This window comes from Serinus canaria, chromosome 2 (genome assembly GCF_022539315.1).
Source record: "Serinus canaria isolate serCan28SL12 chromosome 2, serCan2020, whole genome shotgun sequence".
Taxonomy (NCBI): Eukaryota; Metazoa; Chordata; class Aves; order Passeriformes; family Fringillidae; genus Serinus; species Serinus canaria.
In genome coordinates, this window is record NC_066315.1 from 147762734 (window position 1) to 147780755 (window position 18022).

At 46.3% G+C, this 18022-nt stretch overlaps 1 protein-coding gene across 1 annotated transcript in view; it reads right to left on the minus strand.

The window, feature by feature from the left end:
- Window positions 1–5015: 5015 nt before the first annotated feature.
- The window catches only part of SLC45A4 (solute carrier family 45 member 4), a 62661-nt gene continuing 49654 nt past the window's right edge, over window positions 5016–18022 (minus strand). The window contains exons 3-8 of the mRNA XM_009088415.4: window positions 17010–17198; window positions 14435–14614; window positions 13249–14324; window positions 13050–13149; window positions 11857–12068; window positions 5016–11003 (exon numbers count right to left, since the gene is read on the minus strand). Coding sequence (XP_009086663.2) covers window positions 10641–11003; window positions 11857–12068; window positions 13050–13149; window positions 13249–14324; window positions 14435–14614; window positions 17010–17198 — 2120 coding nt within the window. The 3' untranslated portion in view covers window positions 5016–10640. The remainder of the gene's footprint in view (window positions 11004–11856; window positions 12069–13049; window positions 13150–13248; window positions 14325–14434; window positions 14615–17009; window positions 17199–18022) is intronic.

Here is an 18022-nt window from a genome sequence, read left to right on the forward strand (position 1 = left end):
CCTGTGTTTCTCTGCACTGGGATCACGGTGGTTCCTCTAGAGGTAAGGATGCTGGGTCATTCATCCCGAGTTAACACCTTTCTCCAGTTGTTGTTGGCATCCAGGGAAGCATTTTCCTATTTGTCATGTGAAGAGAGAACAGGTTTGCCTTCATTTAGCAGCAATTCTGAGGCCCAAAGAGCATTTCTCAAATCCTACCCCTAGCTTGGGGCAGGGTTGGGATGTCCCTTGGAAATACAGCCTGGGCCTAAATCCAGCTGCTCCAGGATTCTACAAGGCAGTGTTGTCATCCTTCCTCAGCCGGCTCTCCCTGACCAGGCTGCCTTGCTGGTGGCTTGGGGGTAAACGGCTGGGGCTGGCAGCAGGACCTACTTTTGGCTAGTGGTTGCTTTGGCCACTATGCTCCCATCCATCCATGCATCCAGTGTTTTCATCTCCCTGGTGCCATTTCCTCTGGGACCTGCCGTTGTCCCTGGGAGCTGGGCATCCCAAAGGTGCACCGGCATCTTTGGCCATCGTCCTGCTGCTGGCCCTGGGCTCACTCCTCTGGCTGCCCCCTGAGGCAGTTGAAGGAGAAAAGGCGGCGCAGAGCCCGCCGGGCCCTCTTGGCCATGGAGCGCCACGGCCGTGGGGCCGGGGGCTGCAGGACGGCTGCGCTGCCAGCGGGGCAAGCAGGAACGCTGCATGCCAGGGGCTGGGCAGGCACCATAAAAGTTCCTGCCATGGGCTCATCCCCACAGGGCTTTTCCTGGGGAGGGGCGGCCTGGGCACGGCCAGCCTCCATGCCTGCTGCCTCGGCCTCGCCTGTGGCATAGGCAGGGGAAGCACAAACCAAAAACCCCTTTGGCTCTTAGGGCAGTGCCCTGGGGAGAGGATCGCTGTGCCCCTTGCCGTCGGGATCACTGTCCGGAGTAGAAGGTTCTGGCTCTTTGTCTTCTTCTGCGGGTATGAGAGATAACGAGCTCTCTTCCTCTCTGTCCCCCTCTCCTGCTGCTGCTCCGCCAAGGAGCTTTTGTCCCTCCTGCTTTTCTAGGAGCTCGTTTAGGAGAGCATCGCAGGATGGCTCCTCGCCAGAGGGAGAGCACAGGTGTGCCAACCGGTCAGGAGGTGTCGTCTGTGTGTTGTTTTCTGTCTCTCCTGCTGACTCTCGGGTCAGACCCGAAATGCTGCACAGCCCCTGGGAGCCTGCAGCAAGTTCCGGGATGACACTTGATGCGTCCCTGGGGACGCATCCTTCTTTGACTTGCCGCGGGAGAAACAAGGCACTCTCTGGCTCTCTGTCCCGCTGCTTCTCTGTCCGGGAGCTCTTCTCGCTCCCAGTTTTCCAGGAGCTCCTTGACAGCAGCGTCGCAGGACAGAGAGTCATCAGAGACAGGGCACAGCTTAACCAAAAACTGGTCGAGAGACACAAGCTCCGAGTACTCTGGTGTCTCTCCTGCGGCATCTTTGGTCACACAGGATGCGCTGTGCCTCTCTAAATGGCCTGCAGCTGGCTCCAGGATGGGGCTTGGTGGATCTCTGAGGATGCTCCTGGACGTCATGGGGCTTTCTTTGTTGTCCAGGGAGGAGGAGATGGCTCTGAACATCTCTGCACAGACTTTGTCTTCCATCTCCTCCAGCTCCTCCCTCTTTTTATGCAAACGATGCACCAAAGCCACCTCATCCTTTGGGCACAGCCGCTTGTGCCATGCAATTTGCTTGGCTGGCCAACAAATTCCCTGTGTCTCCTGGCGGTGCACCTGGAGGTTCTCAGGGTGCACCTCTTCCCTCGCATATACGGGCCCAAGCCCATGAACAGGTCCCTGCAGGTGTTGCCCCCATGCCCTGCCCGCACCTTGGTGAGCACCTCTGTGTCCCAGTGCCCCAGGTGCTTCCAAGCCGGCTGGGTCGCAGTGCAGAGCGGCACACCACGTGTGGCTTGCACGGGTGGCAGGCTGTAGCCCTGCCTTGCTGCTGGCCCAAGCCGTTTGTACAGCAGTGGCTGCCCCTGCCAGGGCTGGCCGTGGGCATTCCCCTCCTGCTGCTTCCACATCTTTAGGGTTCTGTGCCAGACACTGGCCAGAATCACCCAGGTGAGCTGCTGCCTCCAGAGAAGCTGCTGCCTCCAGGGAAGCTGCTGCCTCCAGAGAAGCTGCTGCCTCCTCAGAGAGCTGCTCTCCTGGGAGTGGCCCCTGCAGGTATTTATAGCCCCAAGGGCCCTGACATGGACCCGCATCACAATGGTCTCTGGGCACGGTGTCACCGCGGGTCACAAAGGCCTGGTGGCCATGGCCGCCTATGGTCCCAGAGGTCTGGCGCTTTCCATGCAGATGTCCCTGGTCACAGAAGCCTGGTTTAGGCCGTTGCCCCTCAATTTGCCTTCAGTTGTTCTTCTCTCATACACCTGCAGCTCTCTCTTGTCCCATCTTGTGTGATCCGGCCCCTAAACATCCTCAAGGAAGCCCTGTGCTGTGCCAAAGTGTCATTCCCACACACCTCACCATGTGTCCCTGCCCTGATCCCAGGCAGAAAGATCATCAGAATGGCAAAAACCTGTTTGAATTTAATGTGACCGCTACCTTTAAGGGCGATAAAAGGTTTTTGTTAGAAAAGATTAGGAACACCAGAGCGCCAAGGGAAAATCACCCTTCATTAATCGATGTGGGGATGAGAGGAACATGGTCTCAAGGATGAGGAAAAGGCTGAGGTGCAAAATGCCTTCTTTGCCTCAGCCTTCAACAGTCAGATGGGTTTTCCTGAGGAGAAGCAGTCCTCTGAGCTGGCCCACAGGGACAGGGAGCAGAGCAGACCCCCTGCAATCCTGGGGAAAGTCGTAGTGACCTGTGCAGCCACTTAGACACTGCCAAGTCTTGGAGCCTGGCCCAGAGTCTCCCACTGAGGCTGAGGAAGCCCATGGAGGCCCCTCACTAAGCCACTATCCCATCCTTCATTGTCATCATTCCGTGTTACTCAGGGAGGTGGCAGATGACTGGAGGTGGCAGTGTGACATCCATGCCCAAGAAGGGCCACAGGGAGGCTGTGGGGAACTGCAGGCCTGTCAGCCTGACCTCGGGGCCCAGCAAGGTTCTGGCGCAGATCATCGTGAGGGGGATCACAGGGCCCAGAGAGGCAGCTGAGGGATCAGGCCCAGGGAGTTTGGGTTTAGGAAAGGCAGATCCTGCCTGAGCAACCTCATGTACCTTGGGCCGTGGATGACCCGCCTGAGGTCTGAGGGAAAAGCAGGGCATGGAGTCTCCCCGGACTTGAGTAAAAGCTTTGGAAAAGCCATCAGGCCAGGGCTTGTGCAGGGGCACTCTCTGCTGGGTTAAGAACTGTCAGGATGGCCGGCTCCAGAGAGTGGTGGGGAATGGTGCTGCATCCAGAGTTGTCTGCTCAGTAGCTGTGTCCCCTGGGCCCAGTCCTGTTCAGTGTCTGTCCTGTGGGTGTGGAGAAGGTCATAGAGGGTACCCTCCGTAGTAAATTTGTGATGACACCAGGGTGGGTGGGGGTTTCGACATGCTGGAGGGTAGGAAGGCTCTACAGGCTGGCTGGATGGTGTGAGGCCAGCAGGGTGCGGTGCAAGAAGAGCAAGGCCTGAGTCCTGCTCTTTTGTCTCAAGAAGCATCTGCAGTGCTCCAGGCTGGGGCAGAGTGGCTTGAAATCATCCCAGCAGGACTGGACTGCTGATTGACAGTGGCCAAACCTGAGCTGATGTGTGCCCAAGTGGGCAAAGGGGAGGGTGGCATCCTGGCCTTCTGTGTCAGCACTAGTGTGGCCAGCTGGATCAGGGGTGTGACTGTCCCTCTGTGCTGGGCAATGGGAGGCCACCTCGTGATGTTGTTTCTGTTGTTTGGCCCCTTAAGGATGGCAAGACAGACGTTGAACTGCGGAGGCGTGTCCAGGTATAGACTATGGCACTGGGAAAGGTCTGGGGCACAGGTGTGGTGAGGAGTAGCTGAGGCATCTGTGGGGTCTGAGTCTGGAGGAAAGGAGGCTCAGGCAAGAGTTTGTCATTCTCTCCAATTCCCTGTGTGGAGGTTGTAGTCAGGTGGGTGTCAGCCTCCTTCTAAGTCACAAGCATTGAATTACAGAATCAACTAAGTTGGAAAAGACCTTGGAGATAATAAAAGTCCATCCTATGAACAGAACAAGCTGAAATAGCCTCAATTAGCACCAGGGGAAGTTTAGATTGAGTATTAGGAAGAATTTCTCCATATAAAGGGTTGCCAAGCACTGAGAGGGACTGCCCAGGGAGGCGGTGGAGTCACCGTTCCTCAAGGTGTTTAAGGAAAGACTGGATGTGACACTCAGTGGTCTGGTTTACTTAACAAAGGTGGTGATTTGTCATAAGCTGGACTCAATCTTGAAGGTATTGTCCAGTGTAATTAATTCTGTGATGATTCTGTGAAAAATGAACCAAGAGCTGCCGATACTTGTTCTGAGGAATTTCGTTTAGGAAGAATCACAGATGAACTCTGTCAAGGAAACTAGAAATCAAATGGGACAAGTGAGGTCTCCACTGCAAGTTTACACATCAGCTGATGTTTGTGATCTGGCTCCAGCTTTCCCTTCTTGTTTGCAATGGTCCCAGAGGTTGATGAGTTTGGATGTGAACTGATTCCTTTGGGAGCTGCTTGTGGCTATTAAATCATAGACTCAGAGGTGATTGGGGAGACCCTCAGCTCTTCAGCCCTAGTGATGGCATGAGTGGTGACAGATTCTGTGTGACAGCCACCACCCTTTGTCAGAGCAGAGCCTGGAGGTGGGGACACACACCTACCCCAGGTATCCCCATTTTGCTCCTCTGTGCTGTCTCTTGGGTTACACCTGAACCCTGCAAGTGTCAAGTGAGTTTAGAACCATCTCTGAATTGCAACACCTGCATTCTTGCCAGGCAATGTTTGGCAGTGGCATTTTTGGAAATACTCACGAAGCTCTGGGGTGCAGGTGAGTGTTATTTGCCTTGCACAGCTCAGGGACCAGGTGTCCCTCTGCTCACCTTCTCTACAAACACCACAGGGACACAAGCCACCAACTCTTACTGAAATGTTTATTAAGATCGAACTTCGGAACAACAGATTGGAACACAATGTCTCATGGAGTAGAATATTTCTAAACTGATTTTTTTCTTTTCTATGCATAAATGAAAAATAAAATCAAGATTATACAAAAAGAACAGAAAGTGCAGAACACAATAAAACAGTTCTCATGCAACAATTTTTTAACCTTTAAACAGAAAATAAGCTCAACAGTGTAGAAATAAAAATCATACATACATTATGCCGTCTACGCACTCAAACATTCATCTGTGACATCACTTTTCTTTATCCCTTTTTCCTCATAAAACAACATTATGTGTTTAACACATGCTTATAAACATTGCTAAACTCAGCAAGAGCTATTATAGTGCCCCAACTTAATAAGTTGATAAAAAAGTAGTTGTCATATGGCCAGTTCACAAAGGAACTAAATATTCTCTTTTTTTTTTTTTTTTTAATTTTTTCCCCACTATGAGATGCCTATATGCAGCTTTCTAGTAATATGAGGCATTTAAAATAAGCTGGTCATTTGGCTACTTAAAGGGCTTAGTGTTCATGTTACATCAGGCAAAACAAATTCACATTGGGAACTGCCAATTTGTTGAGAGAAAAGTCAGGATTTTGGGATCATTTACTACAATTTGGCTGTCACTAAGGACTGAGTAGGTGCACAGTAAATAATGTGACACTAAGTTTGATTAAATGCTCCCAGAGCTTCACCCCAAACTTCCAAATTTAAGAATAAATGTGCCAGAGCAGGTCAAATTGAACCATGCTCTGCATTTTCCTTAACATTTTAGCAGGTTGCAAGGGCATCAAAAGCCCTTTAATTACAGCAGACGCTCTCTTTTGGTGGGGGATGTGTTTGTCCTCCTGGGCACCCCTTGTACTCGCATGGGCGAGGGAAGCTGAGGTGGAAATTCAGGTGAAGCTGCTCAGGTTGAGGAACCAAACCAAATCGGTTTTCCAGATGATTTTAATTTAAATGACAGGAAAACCTGGAACATCTTAATGAGCAGATCACTGGGTGTGAGTGCCATGCCAGGAAAAAAAATTGAGCCTTTTTCTTTGTTTTCTGAGGCAGTTTCTGAACTGCTGAGCCTCAAATTCAAACCCCAGTTGGTGTTTGAGCTGCTGCAGCTCCTTTGGATGCAACATGACAAAGAGAAAACTTTGGGTAGCTCCACTTTTTCCAAATGACCATTTTGTGACATGCTTTACAAACGTTCAGCTTTGTCATTTAAGGAAGGAAAACAGCTAAAGGACTCTCTGGAACCATCAAGTTTCTGCAAAGAAAAATAAAATTTGGTATTTCTTCCACACAGTCATCAGTAACATTTCTGTGCAATATTTGGTGTCCATTACATTTATTTGGCCTATTCAAAGGAAACGAGGACAAAACAGCTGCAAAGAAAACCAATTTCTCTTTCACCACAGACACTTCAGATGCCGAAGCTGCTACATGTGCTTGGAGTATCATGCAGGAGTTCATTTGTTCATTTAAATAGGATACATATTTATAGCTGAGCTTGTCTTGCATCGGACTAGGATGAGGGAAACCTGGAACAACTCAATTGAAAACATTGTGGAGTACAGTGACAGCAACCAACAACCCCCAAAGAGTGTCTGGAAGTGTACAAACACACACACATCCCTAAAAACCCCCCAAATCTCAGCACCTGCATCCTGTGCTTCCCTCTGCCCAGATGCCCCAGCTCTCCCAGGAACAGTGTGACCCTCTCTACCTTTACTCATAGATGTGACCTCAACCTGCATGGCTGTGAGATCTGGCAGCCAGGAAAATCCTGCTTTTCATGGTGGATGCTGGAGGAAGCCAAGCTCATCCCAGACCAAGAGCAGGGGACATGTTCTTCATGATGGAAGTGAGGTTTTAATGAGGTACCTGGCAAAAAGCACCGTGGTTGTTGCTGTCATTCCAAGTGCTGGGGGGTTCAGATGAGGTGGGAGAGGGATAAGAAAGACTCAGTCCTTGCCTGTCAGGAAAACCTCATGCAGCCTGTTCCATCCTGGGGTCTGAGTGCCAGCATTGGCATTGATGTGCTGGGAATATTTCAGAGCCTAGAAAAAAGCTCCAAATGAAAGGGGAAAAGGACACTGTGTGTTTCAAGAGCACAAACCTCCATTGGATTTACTGACCTCCTCCCTCCTGATGATGAACAACCCCTATCTTTCCACAACTACTCACAGTCAGCGCCAGCAAAACACCATATTTGTGTTATTAAAAGGCTATTTAGGCAATAAATCTCTATGAAAGTCAACCAACCAGCAGGAAGAGAAACTAAGAAATTATTGCTTCTGGAGTCTGAAATTGCTGTCCACAAACAGCACAGATTTCACTGGACTGAAACAGCTTAACAGGGCCAAACCCACACTGCCCCTTTCCAAGGGGTGACAGTTAAAACTCCTCTGCTCTCACAGGAAATATCTCGAGATGTGCAGCTGATCAACCCCAGCCCTTGAGGGTCTGGGCACCAGCAGTGCCTAGTGTCACATATCACTGCAGCAGAGCATGTTGAAATTGTTTAAAGTATTGAACAACACAGAATTGAACCCCTAAACCTTAGTCCTACTACACTGATGGTCCAATGGGATGACTTCAACTAGACAGGCATACAAATAAAACAAAAGGTGTTAGTTGTCACCAGGAATAACAAACGGAGCCACCTAAAACTTCTCTTTCCACAATCTCTGCAACAAACACAAAACCTGTACTACTTTAATTATAGCCAAAAAAAATAATTTCTGTATGAAAAGAAAAAGTAAGGGACAGATGAAGAAATAAATCATTGCCCACTCTACACTGAGCAGTTCTGGGGCTAAAAGAGAACTTTCACATCCAAGCAAAAGCCCTTGGGACACCTCAGTGGGTGAAGCCAGTGTGGGGGTTTCCCAGGCTGGCCCAAGGACAGGAGGAGATGCTTTGGCTGGGGCTCCCCAAGTTAATTCTTCTGGCAACACTACAAAAAACTTCAGCACATTTACAATGAATAATTATTTCCTTTGCCTTTACCAGGGAGTGAAATCAGCTTCCTGCTGTGGCAGTGTGTGTATTCCTGCGTTATGAGCCCCATAAACAACTCCAAACACAGATTTTAATATCCAGCTCTTAGAAATGAAGCCATGCCAAATGCTGACAAAACTGGCCCTGCCCTGCCTTTGCTTGAAGCTTCTGGGTTCCAAATGAAAGTCCTTCCTCCATCCTTGCCTTTCTCTGGCTGAGAAAGCTCCATGAACATGGGTGAGCTCACTCCTAAAATGGTTTCATGTTCCCTCTGTGGGATCTGAAGTCAGAGGGAGCTTCAGCCTCTCCACCCTCTCTGCAGCTACTTGGTCAGTGTGACAGTGCAGTGAAAGAGATCTTGGCTTAGAAAGTGCAATGTGGAGTAATGGAGATTTGATCCATGCTGGTCCATGGAACCCTTGGAAAGAAGGTAAGGCTGGCACCAGTCAGAAGATACAGGTTTTTAAACTGTTGAAGAACCTTTCCAGCAGTAGAGATTAAAATAAGGAGTACTTGACAGCGGTTGTTTAACCAAAAGCAGAATCTTCAAGGAGCTTCAAAACTAAAATATTAAAGCCACTTTAAAATGTGTAACTCAGCATGTAACTTGCATGAATGCCAGAACATCACCAGAATATATTAAATGTAACTGAGATGATAAAATTCACGGCAGAATTTCTCACAACTGCTTTCTTCAGTAAGGTCTCACACTCTTCAGTAGTATTGCTCCCCTGGCTGAATGCAGTTCACAGTACATGTTCTACATAAAAAATATTCACCATAGAAAAAGAAAGACTTCCTCAAGACACTTGGAAAAACAAATACAACCCCAAGTCCTGTGTGATTACATGTACTTCAGTGCTCTGTGATGTCACCAGCCTAAAAACATCATCACCCTTGATAGCAGAGGCCATAGGCTTTGACTAGAAGCCTTCAGAGAAACCCACGGATGCCACCTACAAATACACCCAAACATCCATTTCTCAAAAACATTGACATTTCAAGTAATTCATTAAAAACTGCTTTTCATATTGAAATACAGCTTCTTTGTCTGAATGCCTGGATTGCAGCATGATTGACACAGGCATTTGCAAGTCTTGGAAGAGGAGGAGTTTGAGGCAGCAGGAATCTCACACCGTGCTGTGTTTGCCTGTCCAGCACTGGATTGAGGCAGCCCGGGGGGCCCAAGGCAAAATGAGTCAACAGCATCACAAACATGTCTTACAAATGACAATTGGAAGTTTGTGAAACACAAGTTTTGAAAGCTGCTTTAAATGGCTGCTGGATAATGATCCAAACCTATTTCAAATCAAGTTAACATAACTCTTTGAACCTCCTTCCAGAAAAGTATCTTTGCACTGCAGCTGTGTCCTGAATCACAGAAGGGGACATGGAGGATGTGCTGACGACATTGGTACGGCAGCTCAGAAGAGCTCTGGCCTACAATTCCTCCAACACAGGGACTGGAACAGCAACATTTGAATTTTAAGGCCTAAAAACTGTTTCTGACACAGATTTTTATACACCCAGACTATGCCATAAAGTGACGGAGGTAGGCCTTGGGTTCTCCTTGTTGTACTGACCCCATGCCTTTACCTCGGCTGCTGCATTCCCAGCCAGGAGGTTAAAGGATTGTAAAAAGTGCAATTAATCAATGACTTCCTTTCCTTACGGAAGAGAATCCGCACGCCCCCTTCCACAAAGCTGACCCCAGAGATGCCCTTTCTCCGCGGCAGCTTCATCCAGAGATGATCAGGTTTAAATGCTGAGAAAACCCCCGAGTTCACCAGCACGTGAAACTCTCAGCTAAAAATTGTCACAGCGTATTCCAACAACATTCATAAAATGCAGCACTTGTGATAAAGAAACCTGTGAGTGCTGGTCACCTCTCCCAGCTGCTGCTCCTTCCATCTACAGCTGAAATCCAGCACCCAGTGTCACTCTCTCCTGACAAGCAGCAGATTTGGGAGTGGTTGTGAATAGTATGACTAAAAGAATTCACGGCAGTTTCTTAGAAACTGCAGTAATTGCTTTTTTTTTCTTTGAAAATAATTGCAAATAAAAGAAGTCTGCAGTAATTGCACTAAGAAAAACATGAAGTCTAAAATTAACGTAGCTGTCAGACCAGTAATATCATGCTAGTGAAAAAAATCGATTGATGCCTAAGCATAGAGAAATCTGAAATGTTCAGACAAAAAAATGGCAAGAGACTATAGGTCGAGATAACTTCCATTTTCTGTTAGTTTAAAAACAGCTGAAAACTTAATTTTTCTAACTGCTAATTGTATACACTGTGAGTCTCATGCAGATTAATAAAACTTACTTGAAATCTAAATGTATTCTTAATAAAAAAGTGTTCAGAAATGACGGTTCTAAGTTGTAGAGAAAGCAATTAGCATCAGAGCGACCTGCTCAAACCTAGAGGAAGGACTACAGAATTTCATTTACATTTTTGCATGAAACTGCCTTTTCTTCTGCAAATTTTAGCTACAAGTAGTGAAGGTCCTAATTTGCTTTCCTGGAAACAAAAAACCCACAACAAAAGTTCTTGATCCTGCACCTGCACTCCTTGGAATGTGGGTGAACAAGCGTTGGCGGCCTCACACGGCTGACTCGCCCTCCGGCTCCGCCGCCGCGGCTCCTTTGCGGGTCAGCTTCAGCACCGTTGGCTTCTCCGTGCCCGCGCCGCTGCCCTCAGCTGTCTCTGGAGGACCCAGTCCCTTCGGCTCTTCCTTTGGCTCTTCGTTGACTTCGGGGTAAATCACCAAGAAAGTCGCTGTCAAAAAACCCAGGAAGGATCCCACTGAAGCCACCATGGGGATGACTCTGACCGTGCCGACCATGTCCACCACGCCGCCGAGTGCGGAGGCCACCAGGATCTGGGAGATGTAAACCTGACACGACAGGATGGCGCAGTCGATGCCAAACCCTCGCTTCGAGTTCCCAGGGCTGTGGTGAATGTACTGTGAAAAGACAAGAAATGTGGTAGGAGGTAAAACAGTGGATGAAAGCAATACTTAAATACCAGAACTCTCCTCAAATTTCTCAGCCCCATGGTCAACTTTACATCATCTTTGTGCAGCGCCATGACACAACTGCAGAGCAAGAGCCTCCTTATCTGCTTATCAACAGCCTCCTCAAGACCCTGCAGCACGAGGCAGGTATTGACAGGGTCACTTCTAGCCCACATCAGCTCCAAGATTAGGTTTTGTAAAAACAACTTTACATGAAACATTTGGTATTACATGAAACATTAATTCTATGATCATAACAAGGAATCACCCCCCCAGTTGCAATTCAGGAACTCGTAACAGAAGTTCCTCCTGTAGTTTGTGATCCAAATGGAACAGTGGAATGACACTGTTGGGAAGTAAAACTGTCCTTGTTTCCAGCAGAATTGTTTTGCTTTATGAATCCCCAAAATTACAGCTGCATTTCCAGGCTCATTTCAAAATCTAAGACTGTGAAAAACCTGAGTAACACTACCATACCACATCACGACAGGAGTAACAACTAGATATACAGTAAATATTCACTCCAATAATAATTTAATTTCTCTTCATCTGCCATATGCACCCAGATTGTATTATAGGAAAAGCACAGGAAAAAGCAACCGTGACCTTCTCTGAGCCAACTCAGTGCCAAGACTATCTGATTCCAGCACCAGCTCCCGCTCTTTACTATTCATTCAAGCTTTGGCACACATCCCAACCAAGCAGGTATCTTCAATAACAGGATTTAACAAATCTATTTTGCTTAAGAGAAACATGGATGTTCTGCCTTGATTCACATATATACTCCAAATATTCCACACACCTGTTTTATCTCATGGTATTGTCCCAAAAGCGCATAGGGGCAGTAGGAGATGCTCATGGAGACTATTCCCATCGTGCTGATCATTATCATGGTGACGTACACATTGGGGAACATGGCCATCACTGCAGTGCCAAGGGAAAAGCCCAGTGTGCCCAGGATGTAGATCACTTTTATGCTAAGGTCGTAGTTGTCCAAGTATTTCTGCAACAAGGCTGCAGAGATAAAGAATAAAACAGGAATCATAGAATGGTTTGAGATGGAAGGGGCCTTAAAGACCATGCAGTTGCAACCACCCCTGCCATGGGCAGGGACACCTTCTACTATCCCAGATTGCCCCAAGCCCCATCTAACTTGGCCCGGAACACTTTCTCTCGGCAACCTGTGACTCACCACCCTCACAGGGAAGAATTTTTTCCCAATATCCAATCTAAACCTACTTTTTTTAGTTTGAAACATTTCCCCTTAAATATCAGTTTACTCACTAAAATTTTAGGGGATTGATGTGGCCATGGCAGCCCTATATCCTGTTTAGGAGGTAGATGCTCATATTTGGGCTGTCTGACCAGCACAGCCCCGCCCTCACTGGGAACAGGATGTGTTCCTGCTTCAGAAAGAGCCATCCCTACAGTACTGAGCTGAACAGACATGCCTGCTGTGTGCTGCAAAAGGCAGAATTTAACTTTGGCAAAAACTCTCAATTTCAGAGTCTATTGCAAGTGCAAATTATCTGCAGAATGACTTTCAGAAATACATATTTATAATTTTGATTTTAAAACAATCTTTGCAAGAACCCTCTTGCATATGCTCAAATCTACCAGGCATGATTTTAGTTTCCTGAAGGCTTGTTAAATGCCACTGAATATCCTTTGATTTCATTTTGTGCTTTATGCCACTTAACCATCTGTTCATTTTTCCACCTCTACATTTGGAGGAACTTTTTAATATTGATTCTTAAAGAAGCACTTCCCCTATGACCACAAGAAATGCTTTTCTAAAATATCCTTTACCTTAAACAAGGAGGTGGATACCAACTGAAGCAACACTATTTCAGGAGGGACAGGAGTTGGATGATCTTTGTGGGTCCCTTTCAACTCAGAATATTCCATGATTCACTTTTACCTTAGGTAAAAGTGAATCATGGAATGATTCAATGCATGAGGTGCATTCCACTGTGTGATTGCACAGTCTCTTACCTGAACAAACAGCAGCAGTAGCAGCATAAATCACCAGCCCCCAGCATCCCATCTGAACCCCAGCATTGTAGGCGTGCAGCTCAGTCGAGTTCGAGGGGGCCTGCAACAGACACAAACACCAACACCCCTTTGTTGTACTGAGCACATCTCAGAAATGAGGGACTCTGAGCAGGTCTGCCCATGGGAACGGCTCTCCTACCTTTGGATCGCCCTGGAAGATGACCTGTCCCATGAAATCCGTATAGAACACAGCTTCAGCAATGATGGAAAACCAGGTCAGGAGATGGCAGACGCACAGCCTCAGCAGCTCCTTGGGCATCTTCAGCATCGACAGCCACAAGAGCCTGACGGTGGTTTCAGTCTCGCCCTCTTCACTCTCCGTGTCCCCGCTGGAGTTGGTGGTGCCGCTCTGGTTGCGGTGCCGGCAGCGCTGCCGCTGCCGTTTCTGCATGTCGTAGATGTCGTTCATGCTGCGCGAGGACTTGATCAGCACGATGGCGTTGGCACGGCGGAAGCGGTACCGGTGGGAGCCGATCTTGCCGTAGTAGGAGAAGGTGTAGGACGGCTGCCGGTAGAACATGTGCCTGCGCCGCCGCATGGAGTTGGAAGTGCTGGATTGCTTCATGCCTATTCTGGCGTGGCCATTGAGGAACTCCTTTGGTAGGGAGCCGTTGATGTTTGGGACTTTATCTTCATTTAAACGATTATCAAGCAACATTTCCTCCTCCTTCTCATTCTCCCTGAGGAAAGCAGACAGGTGGTTGAGCTTGGATTTCATGATCTCCTGGCTCGTGTTGTGGGGAGTGTTTGGGTATGAAGCATCCTGAAAAATGGAGGGTTCGATGTCATGCAGGAAAAGCAGCTCTGATTCAATTTCCAATGTGGCATCAGGCATGTGCAGAACTGAGTCACTCTTGCTTCTCACAATGTTCACCTCAAGGAACTCCATATTGAGGTCATGCTCTGACTGAACCTCATCATGGAACATGGAAGCTCCATAGGGCTCTTCCTCACTAATTACATTCAGCCGATTCAGAGGGGGGAGGCTGCCACTGAATTTGGCACTGGAAAGTGTGTCTCCTTCGTCATCGATCCTGTCCTGCTGAGGGTTATATTGCTCTTCTTCAATGCTGAAAAGGTGGAGAGCAACGGAGACAGAGAAAATAATGGCTGCAAAGAAAAAAAGGACTTGCTCTTGAGACTTAAAAATGCTACCCAAGAAGGTCTGTGTCCAGTCCAGCCCTCCTAACATATAACCAATTGCTCCTCCAAGACCTGTGGAACAGAAAAAAGTGAGACATGAGTTCAGGAATAATCAATTCAGCCACAACCTGGTCTTCAGGAAGACTGAACAGCTGCCAAAACCATCTCAGCTAACTCCCTACCAGCTGAAAATGCATGGATGTTCAGGGCCATGTCTTGTTCTTCACTGTCCACCACATCCAACAAGTAGGCCCGAATTGGCCCTTCGGTTGCGTCGGCGCAGAAATCCAACACCACCACCCCAAGCACCGTGAGAACTATTCCAATGGGCTGCTTGTCTGGGACATCACCAATAGCCAGACCTGGGGAAAAATGGGAGAGGTGTCTGAGCATCTCACTTAAAAAGGGCAAACTCCTAAGAACAAGTTTAACACCTTAAGAGAGAGGTGGCCAACATGTTTACAGCAAAAACTTCTTTATGGAGCAAAATGGCAATTTCAGCTCTTTGGCACAGGATCATGGAAGGCCTGGGACACAGATGGTTTTTATGTTCTTCAGACTGACATTTATCAAAATGTTATTTTTCTAAAGCATCTCTTAAACCTCTGGGAGCACTGGATATTATTTCATATTCATCCCATGTATTTTCCTTCAGATGCTGAAGGCTATTTTTATAAAAGACAGCCATGGTGGGAGAGGGGAGCATCCAAAATGACATATTTCATCTGTCAGACACATCCACAGGTAACTGCACTGCTGGCAGCACTCCTCACACAATGCTTAATGTGCAGTAGTCACAGTACACCAGGATAAAGTGAAATTTAACCCCTTCATTGCTCTCTTTGCTTTCCTTAAACATTTCTAGATTGCTTTTTATAAGTAAAACTTTTAAGGATGAAGCAACATGGATGTATTTTGCATTGCAAAAGGCATCAGTCAGCTTCTGTTGACAGCATAAGATGAAATTCTTTTTGTCTACAGAGTAGAAAGGCAGCATTAGTGCAGAGCTGGATAATTTGTCATGAGATGAACCAGTGACAAAAGCACAAATTACTTGAATCATAGAGATTTAGAAGTTACACATGTGAGGCTGATAAAACCATTAGTGTAACTGATTAAAATGTCTGTGGAAGGAGATGAACTGGCTAAGCCACCAAAAATCATCTAAATCTCAAGCGCTGATTCCTGCATATTGAATCCTCATTTATGCCAAGCTCTTTGAATGCTAAAGAAATTTATAAATGTTCCACATTCAGCTGAACCCTGCAGCAGAAAACACCAACACTGCTGTAGATCTGCTGTAAATCTGAACAGGGCAGGAGAGAACAGAAGTTGAGTAAGGTGTTCTCCTGGGACATGGCTGTATCACAATTGGGATTAGTCAACCTCTGTGCTCTTGGTTCCCCTCCCTATGACTCCTACTGCCAGAGGTCACATTATGAAAGAGGGTCTGATACAGTTTTTGCAGCATCTCCTGTTGTCCCAAATTGCAATTAGGATTGCAAGTAACTGGAGACTGAGGATAGGCAAGCAAAGCAGAAAAATTGACAATATTTTGTGCTGATTTATTAAAAGGCTTCAGAATAAGCCTATAAACTGAGCCTGAGGTTTGCTTGCTGGTATCAATGGCTTCTGATCTAAACTACTGTATGGAACAGAGAGCTCTTATCACTTAAAATCTGGTAAGGGGGTTGCAGCCTAACATCCTGCAAACATCTGGAGGAAGAGGAATAAGTCTTGGAGACACAACAACTAAATACAATTGATGACAACTAAATACAACTGATATCAAACCATACAGTCACCCCAGGACCATGCCATATGATAACAATTCAAATAAATAATATTTATTGTTTGGCTAAATTAAAAAAGCATAAACTAAATGTTGTCTATTTGAATAGTTCCTCCACTGCAGTTTGCAGAGAACTGAAGCCAATCATATGGCATTCCAGTCTGGCTTCAACAGGCCAAGGTAACATTCCACTCATTTCCCTCAATTAGTAGACCTGCTTCACAATAGAGCTTCATCTAACCCCAAAAAAGAGAGCCAAGAGGATGTTATTAGGTGCTAAGTTCCTTTTGTTTGCAGCAGTCCAATCATTTTGTAAACATTTTCCTAAACCTACTTGCTGTCACCTCTCCTACAATAAATTTACAAAGAGATTGTAGATTAAATTCGTAGTAAACTATGTTCAAGGGAAACTATTTTTACCAGCTTTGATGGGGGTTCAGGAAAAATTATTTTCCCACATAGTTTTTGATAAACAAATACTAAATGTGCTCTGGACTTTTTCAATACTGGGTCTAAGAAAAGCACAAGAAAAAGTGAAAAGATAATTTTTGAAATAATGCTGGAAACAGGATGTGTTGCCAGATATGCATTAAAGGGAAAATGGATCACAACAGGAAACATTTCCCTGTGAACAGGTTGCTACAATTTTCCCATGTCAAGGATCGACCAAATTCGTCTCAGTGACTGCAAACATTATGCTGGCAACCATTGTATTAATAACATTGTTATTAATACCAGTTACAGCTAGGATTGCACAATGCTCAGCACAGTGCTGTAACTTTGAGTTCAAATAATAACAGACAAGATGGACGGAGCTCAAGTGCAGGGTTTTGGAGATTTCTAATGATTTTAACATTAAATATGAGGTAAACCAACTGCAGAACATTATCTTTACTTCCTGCATTAAAATCCCAAAGCAGGTACATTAGCAGAGGATGAATGGAGGGGATTTCCTTGTTATTTACCTATCACAGAGCCATTAAGGAAAAGTGCAACTCCAAAGAGGACCCCAATGCAGAGAGCAAGGATAAAAGGCCGCCGGCGGCCCCAGCTCAGCGTGCAGCGGTCACTGGCCGAACCTATGAGTGGAGTGAAGATCAAGCCCAGGATAGGGCTGAGGAACCAAGTGAGGCTGTAGTATTGTTCAGGAAGACCTAAAACGAAGACAAAAATGATGGAAAGGTTATGTGGTACATACCAAACATCTCACTCTATACATGAAGTTTTGTTAAAGCAATGAAAAGGGTAAATTGAGGGTAATTTATCTACAGTGAATTCTCTCCCAACTTAAAAACTCATTTAAGATTCTTTAGCAATGTTTAAAAAACAGCTAAGGAAAGCACAGATTGTTTGCCTTTCAAATACCAGGGCAATAAGAAGTAACAATTGGAATATTTCTGCTACTGAGTCCTATTGATTTGTGGAACATAAAACCAAAGATTCTGGGGGGATTGGAAGCTGCCTGGCTGTCATATATACAGATCCCCTGCCCAACAAACTTGTTAAGATTCAAAATGGAACATTATAGTGGTACTACTTTCATCTAAAACCAGCCCCACAAAAAGATTATTAAAGATTTAATGGACTTGAGAATGAAGGACAGAATTTGAATGTCTTGTGAAATGTCCCATTTCTAAGCACAACAATGTTTACTTACAAAAATGAACGACAATAAAAACAACAATTATCAATTTTTCAGCAACTTCGATAAATCCAAGGTTTCCTTGTCCCCACTGTCTTTTCTTTCTTTAAGAACAGAGATGACTATTCATAGGATCAGATGGGAAAAAATTAAAATTTCCTACATAGCACTTACTAGAAAGCAACAACTTGCTAGAAATAATTAATTTCTGGAGAAGAAAGAGCTCCCAAGCCCTGCTCTGCACATCTCCAGCACGGAGCAGTGGCCTGCAGATGGCAGACTGGCCACAGCAGCAGCCACACTGGCTCCTCTGGGACCTGCCTCCCACTTGTTTAT